The 18,899-nt window shown below is 44.9% G+C and overlaps 1 protein-coding gene across 1 annotated transcript; it reads right to left on the bottom strand.

The window, feature by feature from the left end:
• Positions 1-10,125: 10,125 nt before the first annotated feature.
• Positions 10,126-15,919, bottom strand: LOC310875986 (somatomedin-B and thrombospondin type-1 domain-containing protein; the record flags this gene model as incomplete). The annotated part of the gene is made up of 5 exons (XM_083789435.1): positions 10,126-10,243; positions 11,641-11,829; positions 13,061-13,139; positions 14,557-14,748; positions 15,688-15,919. 5 exons carry the CDS (start codon positions 15,917-15,919, stop codon positions 10,126-10,128), a joined length of 810 nt encoding a protein of 269 aa, XP_083645561.1.
• Between the last annotated feature and the right edge of the window lie 2,980 nt (positions 15,920-18,899).

The raw sequence follows: 18,899 nt of genomic DNA, 5'->3' as shown, positions 1-18,899 counted from the left end.
TGTATGTGTTCAACAACACAGCCATGACGTTAAGCTGTGTATGTGTTCAACACAGCCATGACGTTAAGATGTGTATGTTCAACAACACAGCCATAACGTTAAGATGTGTATGTTCAACAACACAGCCATGACGTTAAGATGTGTATGTGTTCAACAACACAGCCATGACGTTAAGATGTGTAAATGTTCAACAACACAGCCATGACGTTAAGCTGTGTATGTTCAACAACACAGCCATGACGTTAAGCTGTGTATGTTCAACAACACAGCCATGACGTTAAGATGTGTATGTTCAACAACACAGCCATGACGTTAAGATGTGTATGTGTTCAACAACACAGCCATGACGTTAAGATGTGTAAATGTTCAACAACACAGCCATGACGTTAAGCTGTGTATGTTCAACAACACAGCCATGACGTTAAGCTGTGTATGTTCAACAACACAGCCATGACGTTAAGATGTGTAAATGTTCAACAACACAGCCATGCAACATAACACTGACAGAAAGCTTGACCTGCATAGCAACGGTTGCTAAACTATTTGGATTGGCATTGGACAATCGCTTTTTGGGGTGGGGTTTAGCAAAGGGATAATTGTGGTTCTTATTGGCACACTGGCCACATAAGTCCATATTTCAACGTCATCATTCTGCAGGGAAAGTGTTTAAGAGGACACCTTCACCACTTTTCAACGTCATATAATTAGTCTCATAGGAGGGCTGTGGGTAGATCAGAAACAAGTCTGTGTCTCATAGGAGGGCTGTGGGCAGTTCAGACACCAGTATCTGTCTCATAGGAGGGCTGTGGGTAGATCAGAAACCAGTCTGTGTCTCATAGGAGGGCTGTGGGCAGTTCAGACACCAGTATCTGTCTCATAGGAGGGCTGTGGGCAGTTCAGACACCAGTATCTGTCTCATAGGAGGGCTGTGGGCAGTTCAGAAACCAGTCTGTGTCTCATAGGAGGGCTGTGGGCGGTTCAGAAACCAGTCTGTGTCTCATAGGAGGGCTGTGGGCAGATCAGAAACCAGTCTGTGTCTCATAGGAGGGCTGTGGGCAGATCAGAAACCAGTCTGTCTCATAGGAGGGCTGTGGGCAGTTCAGAAACCAGTCTGTGTCTCATAGGAGGGCTGTGGGCAGTTCAGAAACCAGTATGTGTCTCATAGGAGGGCTGTGGGCAGTTCAGAAACCAGTCTGTGTCTCATAGGAGGGCTGTGGGCAGTTCAGAAACCAGTCTGTGGGCTGTGGGCAGTCCAGAAACCCGTCCACCAGTGACATCATCGATGGGGAATCTACACTTAATAGAAACTGCAGGCTTTCTAGTCCTGAAAAGTTTCAGTGCAATAATGGAAGCCATCGTTCTCACGGTAATATAAATTGATATTTTTTGTTTAAAAAAAAAAAAAATCTACCTAACGATGATGTCACTGGTGGACGCGTTTCTGAACTGTACACATAGCTAGCCCTCCTATCAGTCCTATGAGACACAGACTGAGTAGATTTATTTTATTTTGTATTTTATTAGTGAGGATCAATTATTGTGAAGGTAAGGTGAAGAGTGGTGAAGTGGTACTTCAAGTTCACTACTTCAGTACGTTCAACCCCTTTTCATATCAAGGTCCATTTATTTATTCAGAATTTGAGCCACGGACCACCATCTGATGACATTTAGCCTCTCAGACCCATCTGAGTCACGGACCACCATCTGATGACATTTAGCCTCTCAGACCCATCTGAGTCACAGACCACCATCTGATGACATTTAGCCTCTCAGACCCATCTGAGCCACGGACCACCATATGATGACATTTAGCCTCTCAGACCCATTTGAGCCACGGACCACCATCTGATGACATTTAACCTCTCAGACCCATTTGAGTCACGGACCACCATCTGATGACATTTAGCCTCTCAGACCCATCTGAGTCACGGACCACCATCTGATGACATTTAGCCTCTCAGACCCATCTGAGCCACGGACCACCATCTGATGACATTTAGCCTCTCAGACCCATTTGAGCCACGGACCACCATCTGATGACATTTAACCTCTCAGACCCATTTGAGTCACGGACCACCATCTGATGACATTTAGCCTCTCAGACCCATTTGAGCCACGGACCACCATCTGATGACATTTAGCCTCTCAGACCCATTTGAGTCACGGACCACCATTTTATGACATTTATCCTCTCAGACCCATTTGAGTCACGGACCACCATCTGATGACATTTAGCCTCTCAGACCCATTTGAGTCACGGACCACCATTTTATGACATTTATCCTCTCAGACCCATTTGAGTCACGGACCACCATCTGATGACATTTAGCCTCTCAGACCCATTTGAGTCATGGACCACCGTTTGATGACATTTAGCCTCTCAGACCCAAAACTAAAGAATATTTTGGTCCACAATTCCATGCTGTACTACTGATGTTGGTAACATTAGGAGAGATGACAGGCAGAGATTATCTTACATTCTCTAATTTAGTCTTCTTGTAAATGCCAGATGTTTAACAATAATGTATAACACTTGAGAGCGTGACATTTTTTACGCACTCAAGTTAAAGTTAAAGATCTCAAGTTAAAGATCCAATAAATAAGGGTCCATTCGGTTCCCAACTCTGCCTTCATTTACAGTAGCTGCAGGGACCACCTGGAAACCCCCTCAAGGACCACTGGTTGAAAACCACTGCACTATTATTTGAAAAACAAACAATTTGTTGTTTTTCAAATAATAGTGCAGTGGATTTGAGATACTGTGAGAATTGTTTTCTTGTCAATTTCAACGCCGAAACGTACTCAGTCTGGGTCATGTCGCTATAAAGCTCTCCTCTCTATTCTAACCTTTTGTCTTTTTGTAAAATGATAACGCCCTACTTCATCACACTGCAGTGACAGTAAACAGTTTTAGACAACCTGACAGAGAAGACGATACAGTGTCTCTTATGGTGAGAGGAGAGAATGGTGGTGTGCATGGAGAGAATAGCAATGACTGGGAGAGGCCGACTATGTGCGTGCGTGTGTGTGTGTGTGTGTGTGTGTGTGTGTGTGTGTGTGTGTGTGTGTGTGTGTGTGTGTGTGTGTGTGTGTGTGTGTGTGTGTGTGTGTGTGTGTGTGTGTGCGTCACAGTGCGTTCGTGCGTGGGTGCGTGCGTGTGTGCGTGCGTGCGTGCGTGCGTGCGTGCGTGCACAGTAATGGATAAATGGTGGTTGTATTATGGTTGAAACATATGTTTAGACATAATTATATGTTTACAATTAGAAAAAAGATTCAGCTTGGGGTTACTTTTATTATACTAATTTATTCACGCACGCATGCGCACAGAGAGAGAGAGAGAGAGAGAGAGAGATACAGAGACAGAGTATAGAGGGAGAGAGAGAGAGAGAGAGAGAGAGACAGAGAGTAGAGGGAGAGAGAGAGAGAGAGAGAGAGAGAGAGAGAGAGAGAGAGAGATACAGAGACAGAGAGTAGGGGGAGAGAGAGAGAGAGAGAGAGAGAGATAGAGACAGAGAGTAGAGGGAGAGAGAGAGAGAGATACAGAGACAGAGAGAGGGGGAGAGAGAGAGAGAGAGACTGATGCGGAACAGCCTGATCATCACACATGGACTAATTGTACTGTAGCAGAGTCAGCGTGTACAGTATGTTGATATGGTCTTACAGTAACCTACAGTAGCCTCTGTATGTTAATATGGTCTTACAGTCCTTCCTCACTTCCATCTCCACTCCACTGCTTTGCTTCTACCTAAAAGTGCAGCCAGTTCAATATTTCCGAAGGCACTTAAAAACCACTTGACGCTCATATACACTGAAGTTGAGCGGAGTCCCCCATGGCTGTCTGTCAGGCCCCTTTCGCTCTATTATATTACTGGCCAATCTATAGCGCTATATAGATCTACTATAGCTCCGTAAAGAGCCAATCTATAGCGCTATATAGATCTACTAGCTCACAAGCTTTAGGAGCGTCCTCGCGCTACACTACGTCACGTCCGGCCGGGGAATCTCCCCCCCCCCCCCCCCCCCGTCAGGTGAAAAGAAGCGGCTTGCAGGACTCCTCCTGCATTGAAGGAAGCATGAGGTCAGTCCGTTGCTCTCCCCAGGTTGGCAGAGGGAGGGAATGTAGCACGCAGGGTTAGGCCTATACTAATAATTGACACTGCAGGGTGAAAAAAATGGCTTAGCCCATTTTGGTCAGGAACCCCTGTTGGTGTTAGCATTATGTTGTGCTTTAGCTATTGAAAGATAGCAGATCTACAAGCTCATACGAGCTTGTAGATCTGCTATTTTTGAATAATCGAAGAACGACTGACATAGAAACATAGCTTTTTCAGAAAACTGTCAGGAAGACATTTTTAGAATCTGATCTCAGGTCAAAATGGCTTGAATCGTGGGACTTTATTTTTTTTAATTAAAATAAAATGATAAATCCACTATAGCTCACAAGCTTTACAGCTTGTGGATGTGCCATTTTTGCCAAATGTTTTTCCATAAATATTCTTGTGCTTTATAGAAATAATTTACCAGGTTGCTTAACATATAGTTTCAAACACATCCTATACGATACATTTAATTCAAAACGACCATTTTGTGTGTTCTGACTAATTTATATTCATGTCAGATATCTTCAATTCATAGAATGTCCTGCAGGTCAATTTAAGTCCAGACATTCCAACACATACATTTGTATACATTTAATTTCCTGTTTGGCAGTTGTGAGTGCCATAGATTGGATCCGTTTGGTTTTACAGTGGGTATAGGTTAATCATAATTTATGTATTTTCTGTATTGAGGTAGTCAGGGACCATAATAATACTATACTTAAATAACTATAAATGAATGATGACAATCAATATTGTATAAACAGGCAGCGAGCACTAGCTGCTATATCGTAGAGAACTGAGTTTATATAGCCGGCGGTGACGCTGTCAGCTCGCTGGAAATAGCAGATCTACAAGCCCACCACGGCGTGCTGCATCCGCTATACGCGCTGTGAGCTTGTATAGATCGGTTGTTTCCGGTGCGTGACACAATCGTACGACAGAGTATTTAACCCATTTTGGGCGGGAACCCCTTTTGGTGTTAGCATTATGTTATGCTTTAGCTATTGAAAAATAGCAGATCTACAAGCTCATAGCGCACCACCGAGTGGCGCGCTACAAGCTTGTAGGTCTGCTATTTTTGAAAAATCGAAGAACGACTTGACATAGAAACATAGCTTTTTCAGAAAACTGTCAGGATGCAGAAGACATTTGTAGAAACTCAAGTCAGAATGGGTTAATAAAAAAAGCATTTATAGATGGGATGGACAAAGATATCACAAACGTGCACCACCTTGTGGACACGGGGGCACAACACGCACAATACACACTGTGGCCCCTTTTCCACCGGTTGGTTCCCAATGTGAACCGGTTCAGTTCATTTTGGTTTTTAGTCCATGAGCCAGAGCTCCAAAATTTAAACTTTAATTATGAATTGAGTGTGCAAAACCATACCTATATTAGATTGTTATCACCATTAAACTTCCCCAATTGAGTCCTTACATGAAGACAATGACTTATTGTATTACAAATTTTACATTTTTAAATATGCAACTGAGGCATTATGTAGGAAAATAATATGCAAAATAATCGAAAATATGAAAAAGCTACTCCTGTGGAAGGGTTATCAAGTATTAATGTACTTGTATTGATCCTATAAACTATTTAATATAGGTCTAGGTTTTCCCACCAATGTTGGAGCTCTGGCTCATGGACTAAAAACCAAAAAGAACTGAACCGGTTCCCATTGGGAACCAACCGGTGGAAAAGAACTGAACCGGTTCACATTGGGAACCAACCGGTGGAAAAGAACTGAACCGGTTCCCATTGGGAACCAACCGGTGGAAAAGAACTGAACCGGTTCCCACTGGGAACCAACTGGTGGAAAAGAACTGAACCGGTTCCCATTGGGAACCAACCGGTGGAAAAGAACTGAACCGGTTCCCACTGGGAACCAACTGGTGGAAAAGAACTGAACCGGTTCCCATTGGGAACCAACCGGTGGAAAAGAACTGAACCGGTTCCCCATTGGGAACCAACTGGTGGAAAAGAACTGAACCGGTTCCCACTGGGAACCAACCGGTGGAAAAGAACTGAACCGGTTCCCACTGGGAACCAACCGGTGGAAAAGAACTGAACCGGTTCCCACTGGGAACCAACCGGTGGAAAAGAACTGAACCGGTTCCCACTGGGAACCAACCGGTGGAAAAGAACTGAACCGGTTCCCACTGGGAACCAACCGGTGGAAAGGGGGTCACAGAGTACCGATGTCCTGATAACACCACCCTTTGAAGCTCTTAAGGGAAAAGTAGCATTCACACCGAGAACGTGACGTTCTGAGGTGAGACTTCTATAGACTGTGATACTGTGACACGACGATTACAACAATATTATTGACAAGAAAATCCTTGGGGTTTTTTTTTTTTTTTTTTTCATTTGGGCACTTTATAAGCCAGCCCTCTCTTCAGCAGACACCCATAACTCCAGCTTTAACCTTTTCCCTTCAGAAGAAATTACTGATTGTAGCCATGATGTTGTAATCAGAGTTTTGAGTGGTGTGTGCAGCCACTCCAAGTAACAGCTCTGTCTGTCTGTCTGTCTGTCTGTCTGTCTGTCTGTCTGTCTGTCTGTCTGTCGTATCAACAGGTGACAAAGTGGCACGGTTGAGTTTCTATACTTCTATAAAAGTATAGTTGCACCACTCAGTTCGCACAGGTGTGATTCTGTTTGTATACAACTGAAGAAATAGCAAGGGGTCTATAAATTAAACTATAACGTTTTTGAACTTTGACCTCATAGAAATGACTGATGTAATTACAGGCTACAGGCAGGGCTACGCTGCATCTAAAGAATTAAATATACAACAGGGTTGATGACGTTGAATGAAAATGCATTTTGACAAAACATAAATAGCAAAAGGTTGCCAAGCCAGTAGGTATACACATTTAGACAATGTTTTAAATAGGATTATTTTGTATTTTATTTTTTTAAGTTTGAAGCTCAGTGGAATTAATTGAACCCCATGAACCTTATACTGAAGCCATCGGTGGGTCTTTGTATAGGCCTACAATATTTCCCAGAGAACTACAGTTCCCAGAGAACTACAGTACAGTTCCCAGCGAACACCTGTTCCCAGAGATTCAAACAAAGACTTGAATGACTCCCACCCCCCCCCCCCCCCCCTCCCCCCCCCAGCTCTTCTATAATGTTGTTTGTAGGTCTCGAGGCTTGTTTTGTAAAAAAATCTAAAAAATCTAATTGAAATTAAAAAGGAAACAAAAAGAGTAAAAGAAAAGAATAATACATTTCTTACCAGTTGACTTTATATGCTGTTGTTTTGTTGGTATAAATGTTCCGTTGTTAAGATAAAATGCATGTCGTACCTTGTTTTTGGAAGACGTGGCAGGACGTTAAAACTCACACAAAAAGCCAGTACTTTGTCCTGATGTATAAAATGTGTCTATGTCCGACAATATTTATATTTCTTTTAGAAAAAAGGCAAAACGTTTCCCTTGGATATGACTCGAAATTAAATAAATCCCAATTACTTTACATTTTGATTCTCGATTATTTTGGCTTGCTTTTAATTGTTGCTTGTTCTTTTCTTCCAGGGTTCTTGATGGTCAAAAAACTAAATTAACACAACCACATGAATATAGTGAATACATTAAATGAACTCAAAGGCACAATACATCTGTTAATGCTGTGACACAGTAGTAACATAATAGAACATGATATATGATAGAGATATGGGATATATTTTTGAATGCATATACATATATAAAATATATATTGAAAAACAAGTACAGGTAGCCTGGTTTATCAGGCCTTTGTCAGTGACAGTGTTAGAATAATATGGCCTGTGTGGCTGCTGCCACACATTATTGAACAATATTAAAGCAGATATAACGTGAATTTTAAAACAGTTTTTAATATTCAATATCATATTGTCCCTCAGACTAATTTCTAATGGTTTGAGCCTCAATCACCTCTCTGATATAGCCAGTCCATGGCATTTATTCGTTTTTTGCTTCTGAAGCTGTTTTAGCTGCAGTACCACAATGTCCTGAGGTGGTGGGGGCGCTGATATGCAACTTATTTAATATTTGAGTCATTATAATATAATAGCGATGCTAGATAAAAACCAGGCTTGTTTCCAGCTTGGAAAATCAACAATGACATTGTAAACAAAGTGGAAATGCAAATTTGGAACTGAAGACTCACAAATACGACCAAATCAGTTGAGCTGTTCCTGAGAGCAACTTCCATAAAATATGATGAGACATCCTGATTGTTCAAAATTGCATATTTGTGGGGATAGAAAATACACAGGGGAACTCAAAAAACACAAAAAAATTAAAAAAGTTATAGGTCCTTTAAGACTTTAAGTGCAGATTATATATTCCTTTCTACAGTAAAGTATCTGAATCTGCAGCCAGTATATTCCTGAAAGTTTATTCCTGAAATCTTCCAGACTGTTCGAGTCTTTCCCTCGACGCTAGTCCATTCTAGGCTTGCAATAACTGATATAAATATTTTTGGAAATCTCTATGGGAAAAAAAATGAATGGGGTCTGAATCGAGAAATCTAGAAAATGGACGCCACTGCATGCTATGGGGGCCCACTGCATGCTATGGGGACCCCCGTGCTATGGGGGCCCACTGCATGCTATGGGGACCCCCGTGCTATGGGGGCCCACTGCATGCTATGGGGACCCACTGCATGCTATGGGGGCCCACTGCATGCTATGGGGGCCCACTGCATGCTATGGGGGCCCACTGCATGCTATGGGGACCCACTGCATGCTATGGGGGCCCACTGCATGCTATGGGGGCCCACTGCATGCTATGGGGACCCACTGCATGCTATGGGGACCCCCATGCTATGGGGGATAACTGCATGCTATGGGGGCCCACTGCATGCTATGGGGGCCCACTGCATGCTATGGGGGCTCACTGCATGCTATGGGGGATAACTGCATGCTATGGGGGCCCACTGCATGCTATGGGGGCCCACTGCATGCTATGGGGACCCACTGCATGCTATGGGGACCCCCATGCTATGGGGGCCCACTGCATGCTATGGGGGCCCACTGCATGCTATGGGGCCCACTGCATGCTATGGGGGCCCACTGCATGCTATGGGGGCTCACTGCATGCTATGGGGGCTCACTGCATGCTATGGGGGCTCACTGCATGCTATGGGGGCCCACTGCATGCTATGGGGCCCACTGCATGCTATGGGGGCCCACTGCATGCTATGGGGGCTCACTGCATGCTATGGGGGCTCACTGCATGCTATGGGGACTCACTGCATGCTATGGGGGCCCACTGAATGCTATGGGGGCTCACTGCATGCTATGGGGGCTCACTGCATGCTATGGGGGCCCACTGCATGCTATGGGGGCCCACTGCATGCTATGGGGACCCCCATGCTATGGGGGACAACTGCATGCTATGGGGGCCCACTGCATGCTATGGGGGCCCACTGCATGCTATGGGGGCCAACTGCATGCTATGGGGGCCCACTGCATGCTATGGGGGCCCACTGCATGCTATGGGGGCCCACTGCATGCTATGGGGGCTCACTGCATGCTATGGGGGCCCACTGCATGCTATGGGGGCCCACTGCATGCTATGGGGGCCCACTGCATGCTATGGGGGCCCACTGCATGCTATGGGGACTCACTGTCACTGCATGCTATGGGGGCTCACTGCATGCTATGGGGGCTCACTGCATGCTATGGGGACTCACTGTCACTGCATGCTATGGGGGCTCACTGCATGCTATGGGGGCCCACTGCATGCTATGGGGGCTCACTGCATGCTATGGGGGCTCACTGCATGCTATGGGGGCTCACTGCATGCTATGGGGGCCCACTGCATGCTATGGGGGCCCACTGAATGCTATGGGGGCCCCATGCTATGTGCACCGTGGGACAGGAACAGGAAGTCATATATGAACAGGAAGCTGTGCACCGTGGGACAGGAACAGGAAGTCATATATGAACAGGAAGCTGTGCACCGTGGGACAGGAACAGGAAGTCATATGAACAGGAAGCTGTGTACCGTGGGACAGGAACAGGAAGTCAAATGAACAGGAAGCTGTGCACTGTGGGACAGGAACAGGAATCCAGTCTCCCGACGCGTCGCCACACCCCCCTGCACCGAGGGTTCCCTATGGCCTGCCACTGGAGAGACCGCCTCCTGGGGGAACCAATGAGAGAAGAGGGAGTTCACCCATTAGCCAATTAAAGCCGCGCGAAAGCATATCTGCCACGTTTTATTTCACATATATACATTTTCTATGTTTTCTGGCTGATTTGCCTGTGGACTGTGAGGTATGAGTCCACACAATGACATCAGGATTTGTTTGGATAGCTCAACCGTCTGGGCACCTAGGCTGCTGAGCCAGCCTGACAGTCTGGGCACCTAGGCTGCTGAGCCAGCCTGCACCCCCCCCCCCCCCTCCCCCCCCCCCCCCCCCCCCCCCACTCTCCTGTCAGATTACTTTCAATCTATCAATAAAGGCAGAAAAAGCCACAAAAAAAACGGGTTTCAAATCCAGGCTAGAAGAGAAACGTTGCATCAAGTAAAACTGTCCAAAAGAATAAAGTACAATATTTGCCTCTGAAATGTAGTGAAGTTTATAGTTTTATACTATGAAGTAATGGTAAAGGAAAGTAATTCTACCTTAAAATAGTATACTTGAGTAGGCCTAACTGTACTTACTTTCTACCAGTGGTTTATATTCAGCTGACATTGTACAAAAGGGTATTGCTGCCATCTAGTGGCAAAGACTGTAACTACACTAAAGATCACATGAAGCTAAAGGTATGAGCATTTAAAGGACCACTTCACCACTTTGTCTTCATATAATTGGTCCTCACTAATAATCATGATAAAATGCAACACATTGTTTCTACTCGGTCTGTGTCTCATAGGAGGGCTGTGGGCAGTTCAGAAACCCGTCCACCAGTGACATCACCGATGGGGAATCCAAGCTAATATAGAAACTATTTCTGAAAAGTTGCGATGCGATAATGGAAGCCATCTTTCTCACCATCATGAAAATCTAAATATAGATTTTTATAAAAATCTGCCTATAGTGATGATGATGTTTCTGAACTGCCCACAGTCCTCCTATGACACACAGACACAATAGATTATTTTTTTCCCCTATTTTCTTTTCCTATTTTTTTCTTTTTTTTTCCCTTTTTTTTTCTTAATTTGTTTTCTTATTAAAAAGCCTATTTTTTTCCCCTATTTCCTTTCCTATTTTTTTTCTCTTTTTTTCCCTTTTTTTCCCCTTTTTTTTCCCCTATTTTTTTGTTTTGTTTGATCCATAGAAATGCGTCCCGCGGACCCGATCACTTTTGGTGTTTTAAGCATTGTGTTATACTTTAGCTGTTGAAAAATGGCAGATCTACAAGCTCATAGCGCAGAGTGCTGCGCTATTTTGAAAATTCATTTTTTTTTCTTATTAAAAAGCCTATTTATTCCTAATTTTTTTCTTTTTGCCTATTTTTTCCATATTTCTTTTTGCCTATTTTTTTCCCTATTTTTTGAGACTTGAGAAAGAATAAGTAAATAATCAGTCTTACCTGTGGTCCTCGTCCTGGTCCGGCTCCCCGTCTCCAGAGCAGTGTGTGTGGCCGGCAGCGAGCGCCGGCGCCTGGCACTCCACACACACATGGTGGCCCTCCCTCAGGTACTGCATCCACTGGGTGTGAGGGCCCAGACTCCACTGGCAGCCTTCTGTCAGGGAGAGCAGCTGGAACTGAACACAGTACCTATGGTACAAAGACACTAGTGTTAACCTACTGTATTTAGAGACAGACTAAAAAAATGTCTTCTAAATCCTAAGAGTTTTCTGAAAAACCTGTTTCTATATGTAAGTGGTGCTCAACCTTTTTCATGTCAAGGACCCCCAGAATGATTTGTTTGCGGACCCCCAGCAAAGTTATGAGTTAAAAACGTTCGCTCTGAAAGAATATACATTCAAAGATTTGTGCCACGTTTTCACAATGTTTCTAAAATAGCAGATCTACAAACTCGTAGATCTGCTATTTTTTCAATAGCTAAAGTACAACATAATGCATTAAAGACCAAAAGGGGTTTCCGTCCTGAATGGGTTAATCCACTGGGTGTGTGGGCAATTGACCTTTTTTACTTTTGGAAAATAATATTGATGAAACTGTTAATGTGTAATTTTGTTCACCCAGACAGCGCTGGTTGGCAGGTATCAATAAATAACACTTTCAGACCCACATGTTTGTGCCAGCGTGGATGATTACATTTATTTATTGATCGCCTCTTGTCTCGATTATTTAAACATGACGTCCTCATGGAACGCTATGCTCCATAACAGGCTCGATAAGCCCAAAGCTTATCGATACCGGGTACTCGATAAGCCCAAAGCTTATTGATACCGGGTACTCGATAAGCCCAAAGCTCATTGATACCGGGAACTCGATAAGCCCAAAGCTTATTGATAACGGGTACTCGATAAGCCCAAAGCTTATTGATACCGGGTACTCGATAAGCCCAAAGCTTATTGATACCGGGTACTCGATAAGCCCAAAGCTTATTGATAACGGGTACTCGATAAGCCCAAAGCTTATTGATACCAGGTACTCGATAAGCCCAGAGCTTATTGATACCGGGTACTCGATAAGCCCAAAGCTTATTGATACCGGGTACTCGATAAGCCCAAAGCTTATCGATACCGGGTACTCGATAAGCCCAAAGCTTATTGATATCTGCATTAACGGGTACTCGATGAGCCCAAAGCTTATCGATACCGGGTACTCGATAAGCCCAAAGCTTATTGATACCGGGTACTCGATAAGCCCAGAGCTTATTGATACCGGGTACTCGATAAGCCCAAAGCTTATTGATACCGGGTACTCGATAAGCCCAAAGCTTATTGATATCTGCATTAACGGGTACTCGATGAGCCCAAAGCTGGTTTAGCAGGTTTTTTCGGTATATCAGGTTCCGAGCTCCATCCCCAGTTATTACCCTATGACGTCATCGCTGTCAGGGATGTCCCTCTTCTTCCGGGCGTTGCCATAGCCACCGGTGGTGATGAGAGCCGGGACTACAAACATGTGACAGAGGATGAGAGGTCGTTAATGTTATGTGTGTGTGTTGGACAGACAGAGGATGAGAGGTCATGTTATGTGTGATGGAATGACAGAGGATGGGAGGCAGGGGATGCATAGAAAACACAAATTCTGACCTGTATATGAATAAGATATGGTGGCAGCAATATTGTGATCATTATTATTATAATTATTATACTGTACTATTTGGTGTGAATAATTATGTATTCATGATTTGTATATACTGTCTGATTTGATGTATTCATTGTACTGTTAAGTGTGTTATGTAATGTTGTGCCCCATGTGTTGTCATGCTTGTGGGGCACAAGCTAGTGGAGACTATAGAGCGGCGCAGTCCCTCCCCCTTTCAGAACAACGAGTGGCCCAGGAAATAAATCCCAATGCATTTGTCCCATAGGCATTTCTTAAAGTATTTATTTAAAGACGGTTACGCCGCGGACAAAGCCAACTCGGATCGTGACAATGAACACAATGTTTTGGGCCGATCAAATAATTTATTAGAAGAAAAACAAAACAAATAGTGTTGTCTCCTGCCTTTATTTTCTTCTTTCTAATGATTTGATCGGCCCAACACATTGTGTTCATTGTCATGATTCGTCACGATCCACGAGTTGTCTTTGTCCGCGGCGTAACCGCCTTTAAATAAATACTTTAAGAAATGCCTATGAGGAAAATGAACGGCGATTTATTTTCCGGGTCTCTCGAGGGGGGGGGGGGGGGGGGGGGGGCGGGACTGCGACGCTCTATAGTGGTGCCATTATAGCCCTTGCGCTGAGAAGATCAGCTGATCTTGCTTGTGAAAGCAACCGAGCCAGCTATATTTGCACCATGTGGAACAGTAGGTGATCACACTCTTTCAGACATGTTCTCCCACTTCCTTTTAAAACTCTTCAGAGATTTCTTTTTAAAACCGCTTCAGTTATTTCTGAGCTTTCTCTCTCCTTTAGAACGGCTCTATACGCTCGTTGCCCTTTTGCTCCTCTCTTATATTTAAAACCCATTCTGGGGCAGGAACCCCTTTTGGTGTTAGCATTATGCTATGCTTTAGCTATTGAAAAATAGCAGATCTACAAGCTCGTGGCGCGCCACCGAGTGGCGCGCCACGAGCTTGTAGGTCTGCTATTTTAGAAAAATCGAAGAACGACTGACATATAGAAACATAGCTTTTTCAGAAACTGTCATTTTCAAACAGATTTTTTTTTAGAATCTGATCTCAGGTCAGAATGGTTTAACATCTACATCCGTTTTGTCTCTATTTCGTCCGTTTCAACTCTGGGCCCAAATTGTCCACACACTAGAGGTCTGGTTCAGGTCTCAATGGGTAAATAAAGTGTGCCATCAATCAATCAATCAATCAATCAATCAATCAATCAATGACATAGTGGGCCTCACCCAGGGCGTTGCTGCAGTGGTGCGGCTGCGTGCGGTACTCCACGCAGCCGGCCTGCTCCTCCAGGTGGGGGCAGGGCTTCCCCCCGTTGAGGGGCTCCTGTCGGACCGCCCTGCCGCGCCGACGCACCGCCGCCCTGCACGGCTCCGAGCAGCCGGACCACTGCGTCCACTCACTGACCACACAGGACACCGCTGCAGAGGACACAGGACATATCACTGACTGACCACACAGGACACCGCTACAGAGGACACAGGACATATCACTGACCACACAGGACACCGCTACAGAGGACACAGGACATATCACTGACTGACCACACAGGACACCGCTACAGAGGACACAGGACATATCACTGACTGACCACACAGGACATATCACTGACTGACCACACAGGACACCGCTACAGAGGACACAGGACATATCACTGACCACACAGGACATATCACTGACTGACCACACAGGACATATCACTGACCACACAGGACACCGCTACAGAGGACACAGGACATATCACTGACATATCACTGACCACACAGGACACCGCTACAGAGGACACAGGACATATATCACTGACCACACAGGACACCGCTACAGAGGACACAGGACATATCACTGACCACACAGGACACCGCTACAGAGGACACAGGACATATATCACTGACCACACAGGACACCGCTACAGAGGACACAGGACATATCACTGACCACACAGGACACCGCTACACAGGACATATCACTGACCGCACAGGACACTGCTACAGAGGACACAGGGCATATCACTGACCGCACAGGACACCGCTACAGAGGACACAGGACATATCACTGACATATCACTGACCACACAGGACACCACTACAGAGGACACAGGACATATCACTGACCACACAGGACATATCACTGACCACACAGGACATATCACTGACCACACAGGACATATCACTGACCACACAGGACATATCACTGACCACACAGGACATATCACTGACCACACAGGACACCGCTACAGAAGACACAGGACATATCACTGACCACACAGGACACCGCTACAGAGGACACAGGACATATCACTCACTCCCGTCCTCTCGCCCAGCTCGTATACTGTATACCTGTACTGTACCCGTATACTGTACCTGGGCAGGCCAGCTCGTAGTCGTGACAGCAGTCCATGGCGTTGGAGCAGGCCTGGTCGCAGTAGCACGTCCCGTAGGAGCGGTCCGCTCGCCAGCCGCGGCCCGCGCAGGACGGGTCCCGCCCGGGGCAGCACAGCCCCGCCTGGCGGCAGCCCGCCGCACAGGGCCGCGGACCCCCCGCCGCCAGAAACACCAGGAACACGGAGACCACGGCGGACAGAGCGGCTGGCATCGTGGTCAGGGTTACACACACAGACAGGAACAGTCGATCCCCCCAATAATAAAAATTATAATAATGATCCCAGTGCCAAATGAATGGCACTGTCTGTCTGTCTGCACTGTCTACGATGCTGTGATAAATATCACCTGTGCTGCCTATACAGTGCAGTTTAAGTTGTTATAATATATGTGGAGAAGGAGAGGAGATGGTTGTCGGGCGGTCGGGTGATGTTGCCTCCATGTGTTGTCAGTCAGTGTGTGTGCAACGTTACGGTGTGTGTGTGTGTGTGTGTGTGTGTGTGTGTGTGTGGTGTACAACAGTGTATTTCTAGGGCTCTGGGTGTACATTCCAGCAGGGGTTATTCTATTCATGCCTGTGCTCAGCTGGGTCAACACTGGACCTCTTAAAGGGACCGTGGTGTAGTTGTGTCTGTCAGACAGACAGACAGACAGACAGACAGACAGACAGACAGACAGACCTGCCATTGAACCATGTTATGTTATCTAGTATATTATGTTGGGGAATGTTCATTGTAGCCAAATATTTTCAAAAAATGAAAATAAAAATATGTTTTTTTTTTATTAAACATAATTTCAGTTTAAGTAAATTGTATAGGCCTACCAAGTAGTTTAAAGGCTAGTGGAAAGTAACTAAGCATGTTGATGTGGGTTTTTTTTAGGCAGGATGTGCAGGATGTGCGTTACAGTCATTAATGCATGTCCCTCTCCTCTCCTCTCCTCTCCTCTCCCCTCCTCTCCCCTCCTCTCCCCTCCTCTCCTCTCCCCCCCTCTCCCCTCCCCTCTCCGGCCTGCATGCGGTGGTCCTAAATGCTTGAAGGGAGGTGTGGGGGGGATTAATCAAACTAAACGGGCGATGCTGCTGCGCTCAACCATGCAGAAACAACAACAGGGCTGGGACAGTGAGGCCGTGCACGGCCGCACACATGCACGCACGCAGACCTCCACCTCAACTCACAGTCCCACACTGCTAGAGTGTGGTGTGTGTGTGTGTGAGAGAGAAAGAGAGAGAGAGAGAGAGAATGCAAGAGAGACAGAAAGCAACAGACAGACAGACAGGTTCTTCCCTATACACAGTTGTACAACACTCCCTCCCAGTGCATTGTGGGAATTGTATGTCTGGCAGAGAGGCCTCGGAGCATCCATTTACCACTCCACTGCACACGGCCTGTCATGTCATCTCTAGACACGCAGTGACGCACACACACACACACGTGCACGTGCATGCACACACGCACGCACGCACGCAAATGCAGTGAACAGTGTAGTCTAAATGCACACACGAAGCCACATAGTACTAGTAAGAAGTGTGTGTGTGTGTGTGTGTGTGTGTGTGTGTGTGTGTCCACCATGGTCTAATCTAAACAACACATAATGGCATGTTAGATTGTGTAACAAGAGCCTACACATTTTTTTAATTGATTTCTCTTATTTTTTAAATATTCTCAAATTCTTCAGAAAATGTATAATGTAAAACGCATGTTTGCCAACTTTAATCCGGTCGCCAACCTTATCGCATGTTCGCCAACCTTAATCCGGTCGCCAACCTTATCGCATGTTCGCCAACCTTAATCCGGTCGTTTTCCACATGTCGGACCAATGACTGGTCGGAAAAGCACACAGCAGCCCAAAGTGGATTCTCTGTTTAGTAAACAGCTGGACAGACAGACAAGACAGACAGACAGTTGTTCAGAATAGTTCATTAGAACGAGAATGACTCAGTCATAATTCACAGCCGCGTTTATGAACATCTATAGTTAGGGTTGTCCCGATCCGACCATGTGATCGGGAGCCAAAAAGCGTGATCGGGTATCAATATTATATCCATATGATGATGTTAGACTGGATAGTCAGACTCCATCATGGCCCATAGCACTTACCCTACCCCCTTAGATAGCATTTCTGTAGACTTGGATAGCATTTGATACAGACTTATAGGATGTTATGTTGACAGCACTATAATCGCATTGTATGTAGTCATAGCACGTCATAGTACATATGTATAGCATAGTATTGTATATATGTATAGTTTATATGTATATAGTTTCATTATATGGATATTCCACTGTTACGTTATTAGCTTACGCATTTCATGATAAATGCTTTTTATGTGATGTTTTCCCATGCTTTTTTGTTCTTGCTTAATGTAAGTCACTCTGGATTAAGAGCGTCTGCTAAATGCCTAAATTGTATAGTGTCTGTGATTTGGGATATTACACTATTGTGATATGTCGGCATAAACGTGTTCTATAAAAATATAAATATCGGATCGGGAAAAATCAAATGATTGGAAATCCGATCGAGAGCAAAGAAAACCGTGATTGGGACATCCCTCCCCATCTATAAACAGTGTGTGTGCCTCAGCCTCCGACTCATGCAGAGCACGGCTTTCCCATTGGCTTATAGAGGCAGCCAATCGTGAAAGAGTCTCCACTATACGGTCGCTAGTGGAGGTAGATCAACATGTTGTCCAGCCGTTTCACAAGCAGCTGGCAAAAAAAATCACTTACTGCACCTTTAAGTTAATTTAGGATTGTGACTGTGGTTGGGTTTGACTTTTCACTAAAACAGCCCACCCACACTCACAAAGCGTTACATTAACGTTGACATTACATCGTCAATTCGGGGTGGGGGTTTCCTGTGGCATCATTTACAATTTACAATTTATAATTAATAATTTAGCAGACGCTCTTAATCCAGAGCGATTTACATTAAGCAAGAACAAAAAGCATGGGAATACATCACATAAAAGCATTTATCATGAGACATGCGTAAGCTAAGAAAGTAACAGTGGAATATCTATATAATGAAACTATATACATATAAACTATACATATGTACTATAGCGTGCTATGACTATATACAATGCAATTATAGTTCTGTCTACATAACATGCTATAAGTCTGTATCAAATGCTATCTAAGTCAACAGAAATGCTATTTCTGGGGGTGGGGTAAGTGGGGGTGGGGTAAGTG

Source organism: Protomyctophum parallelum (genome assembly GCF_964188405.1).
Source record: "Protomyctophum parallelum genome assembly, chromosome: 18".
In the NCBI taxonomy this organism is placed as follows: domain Eukaryota; kingdom Metazoa; phylum Chordata; class Actinopteri; order Myctophiformes; family Myctophidae; genus Protomyctophum; species Protomyctophum parallelum.
Note: the sequence above shows the minus strand (reverse complement) of the source record. Positions and strands in the feature narration are given on the sequence as shown.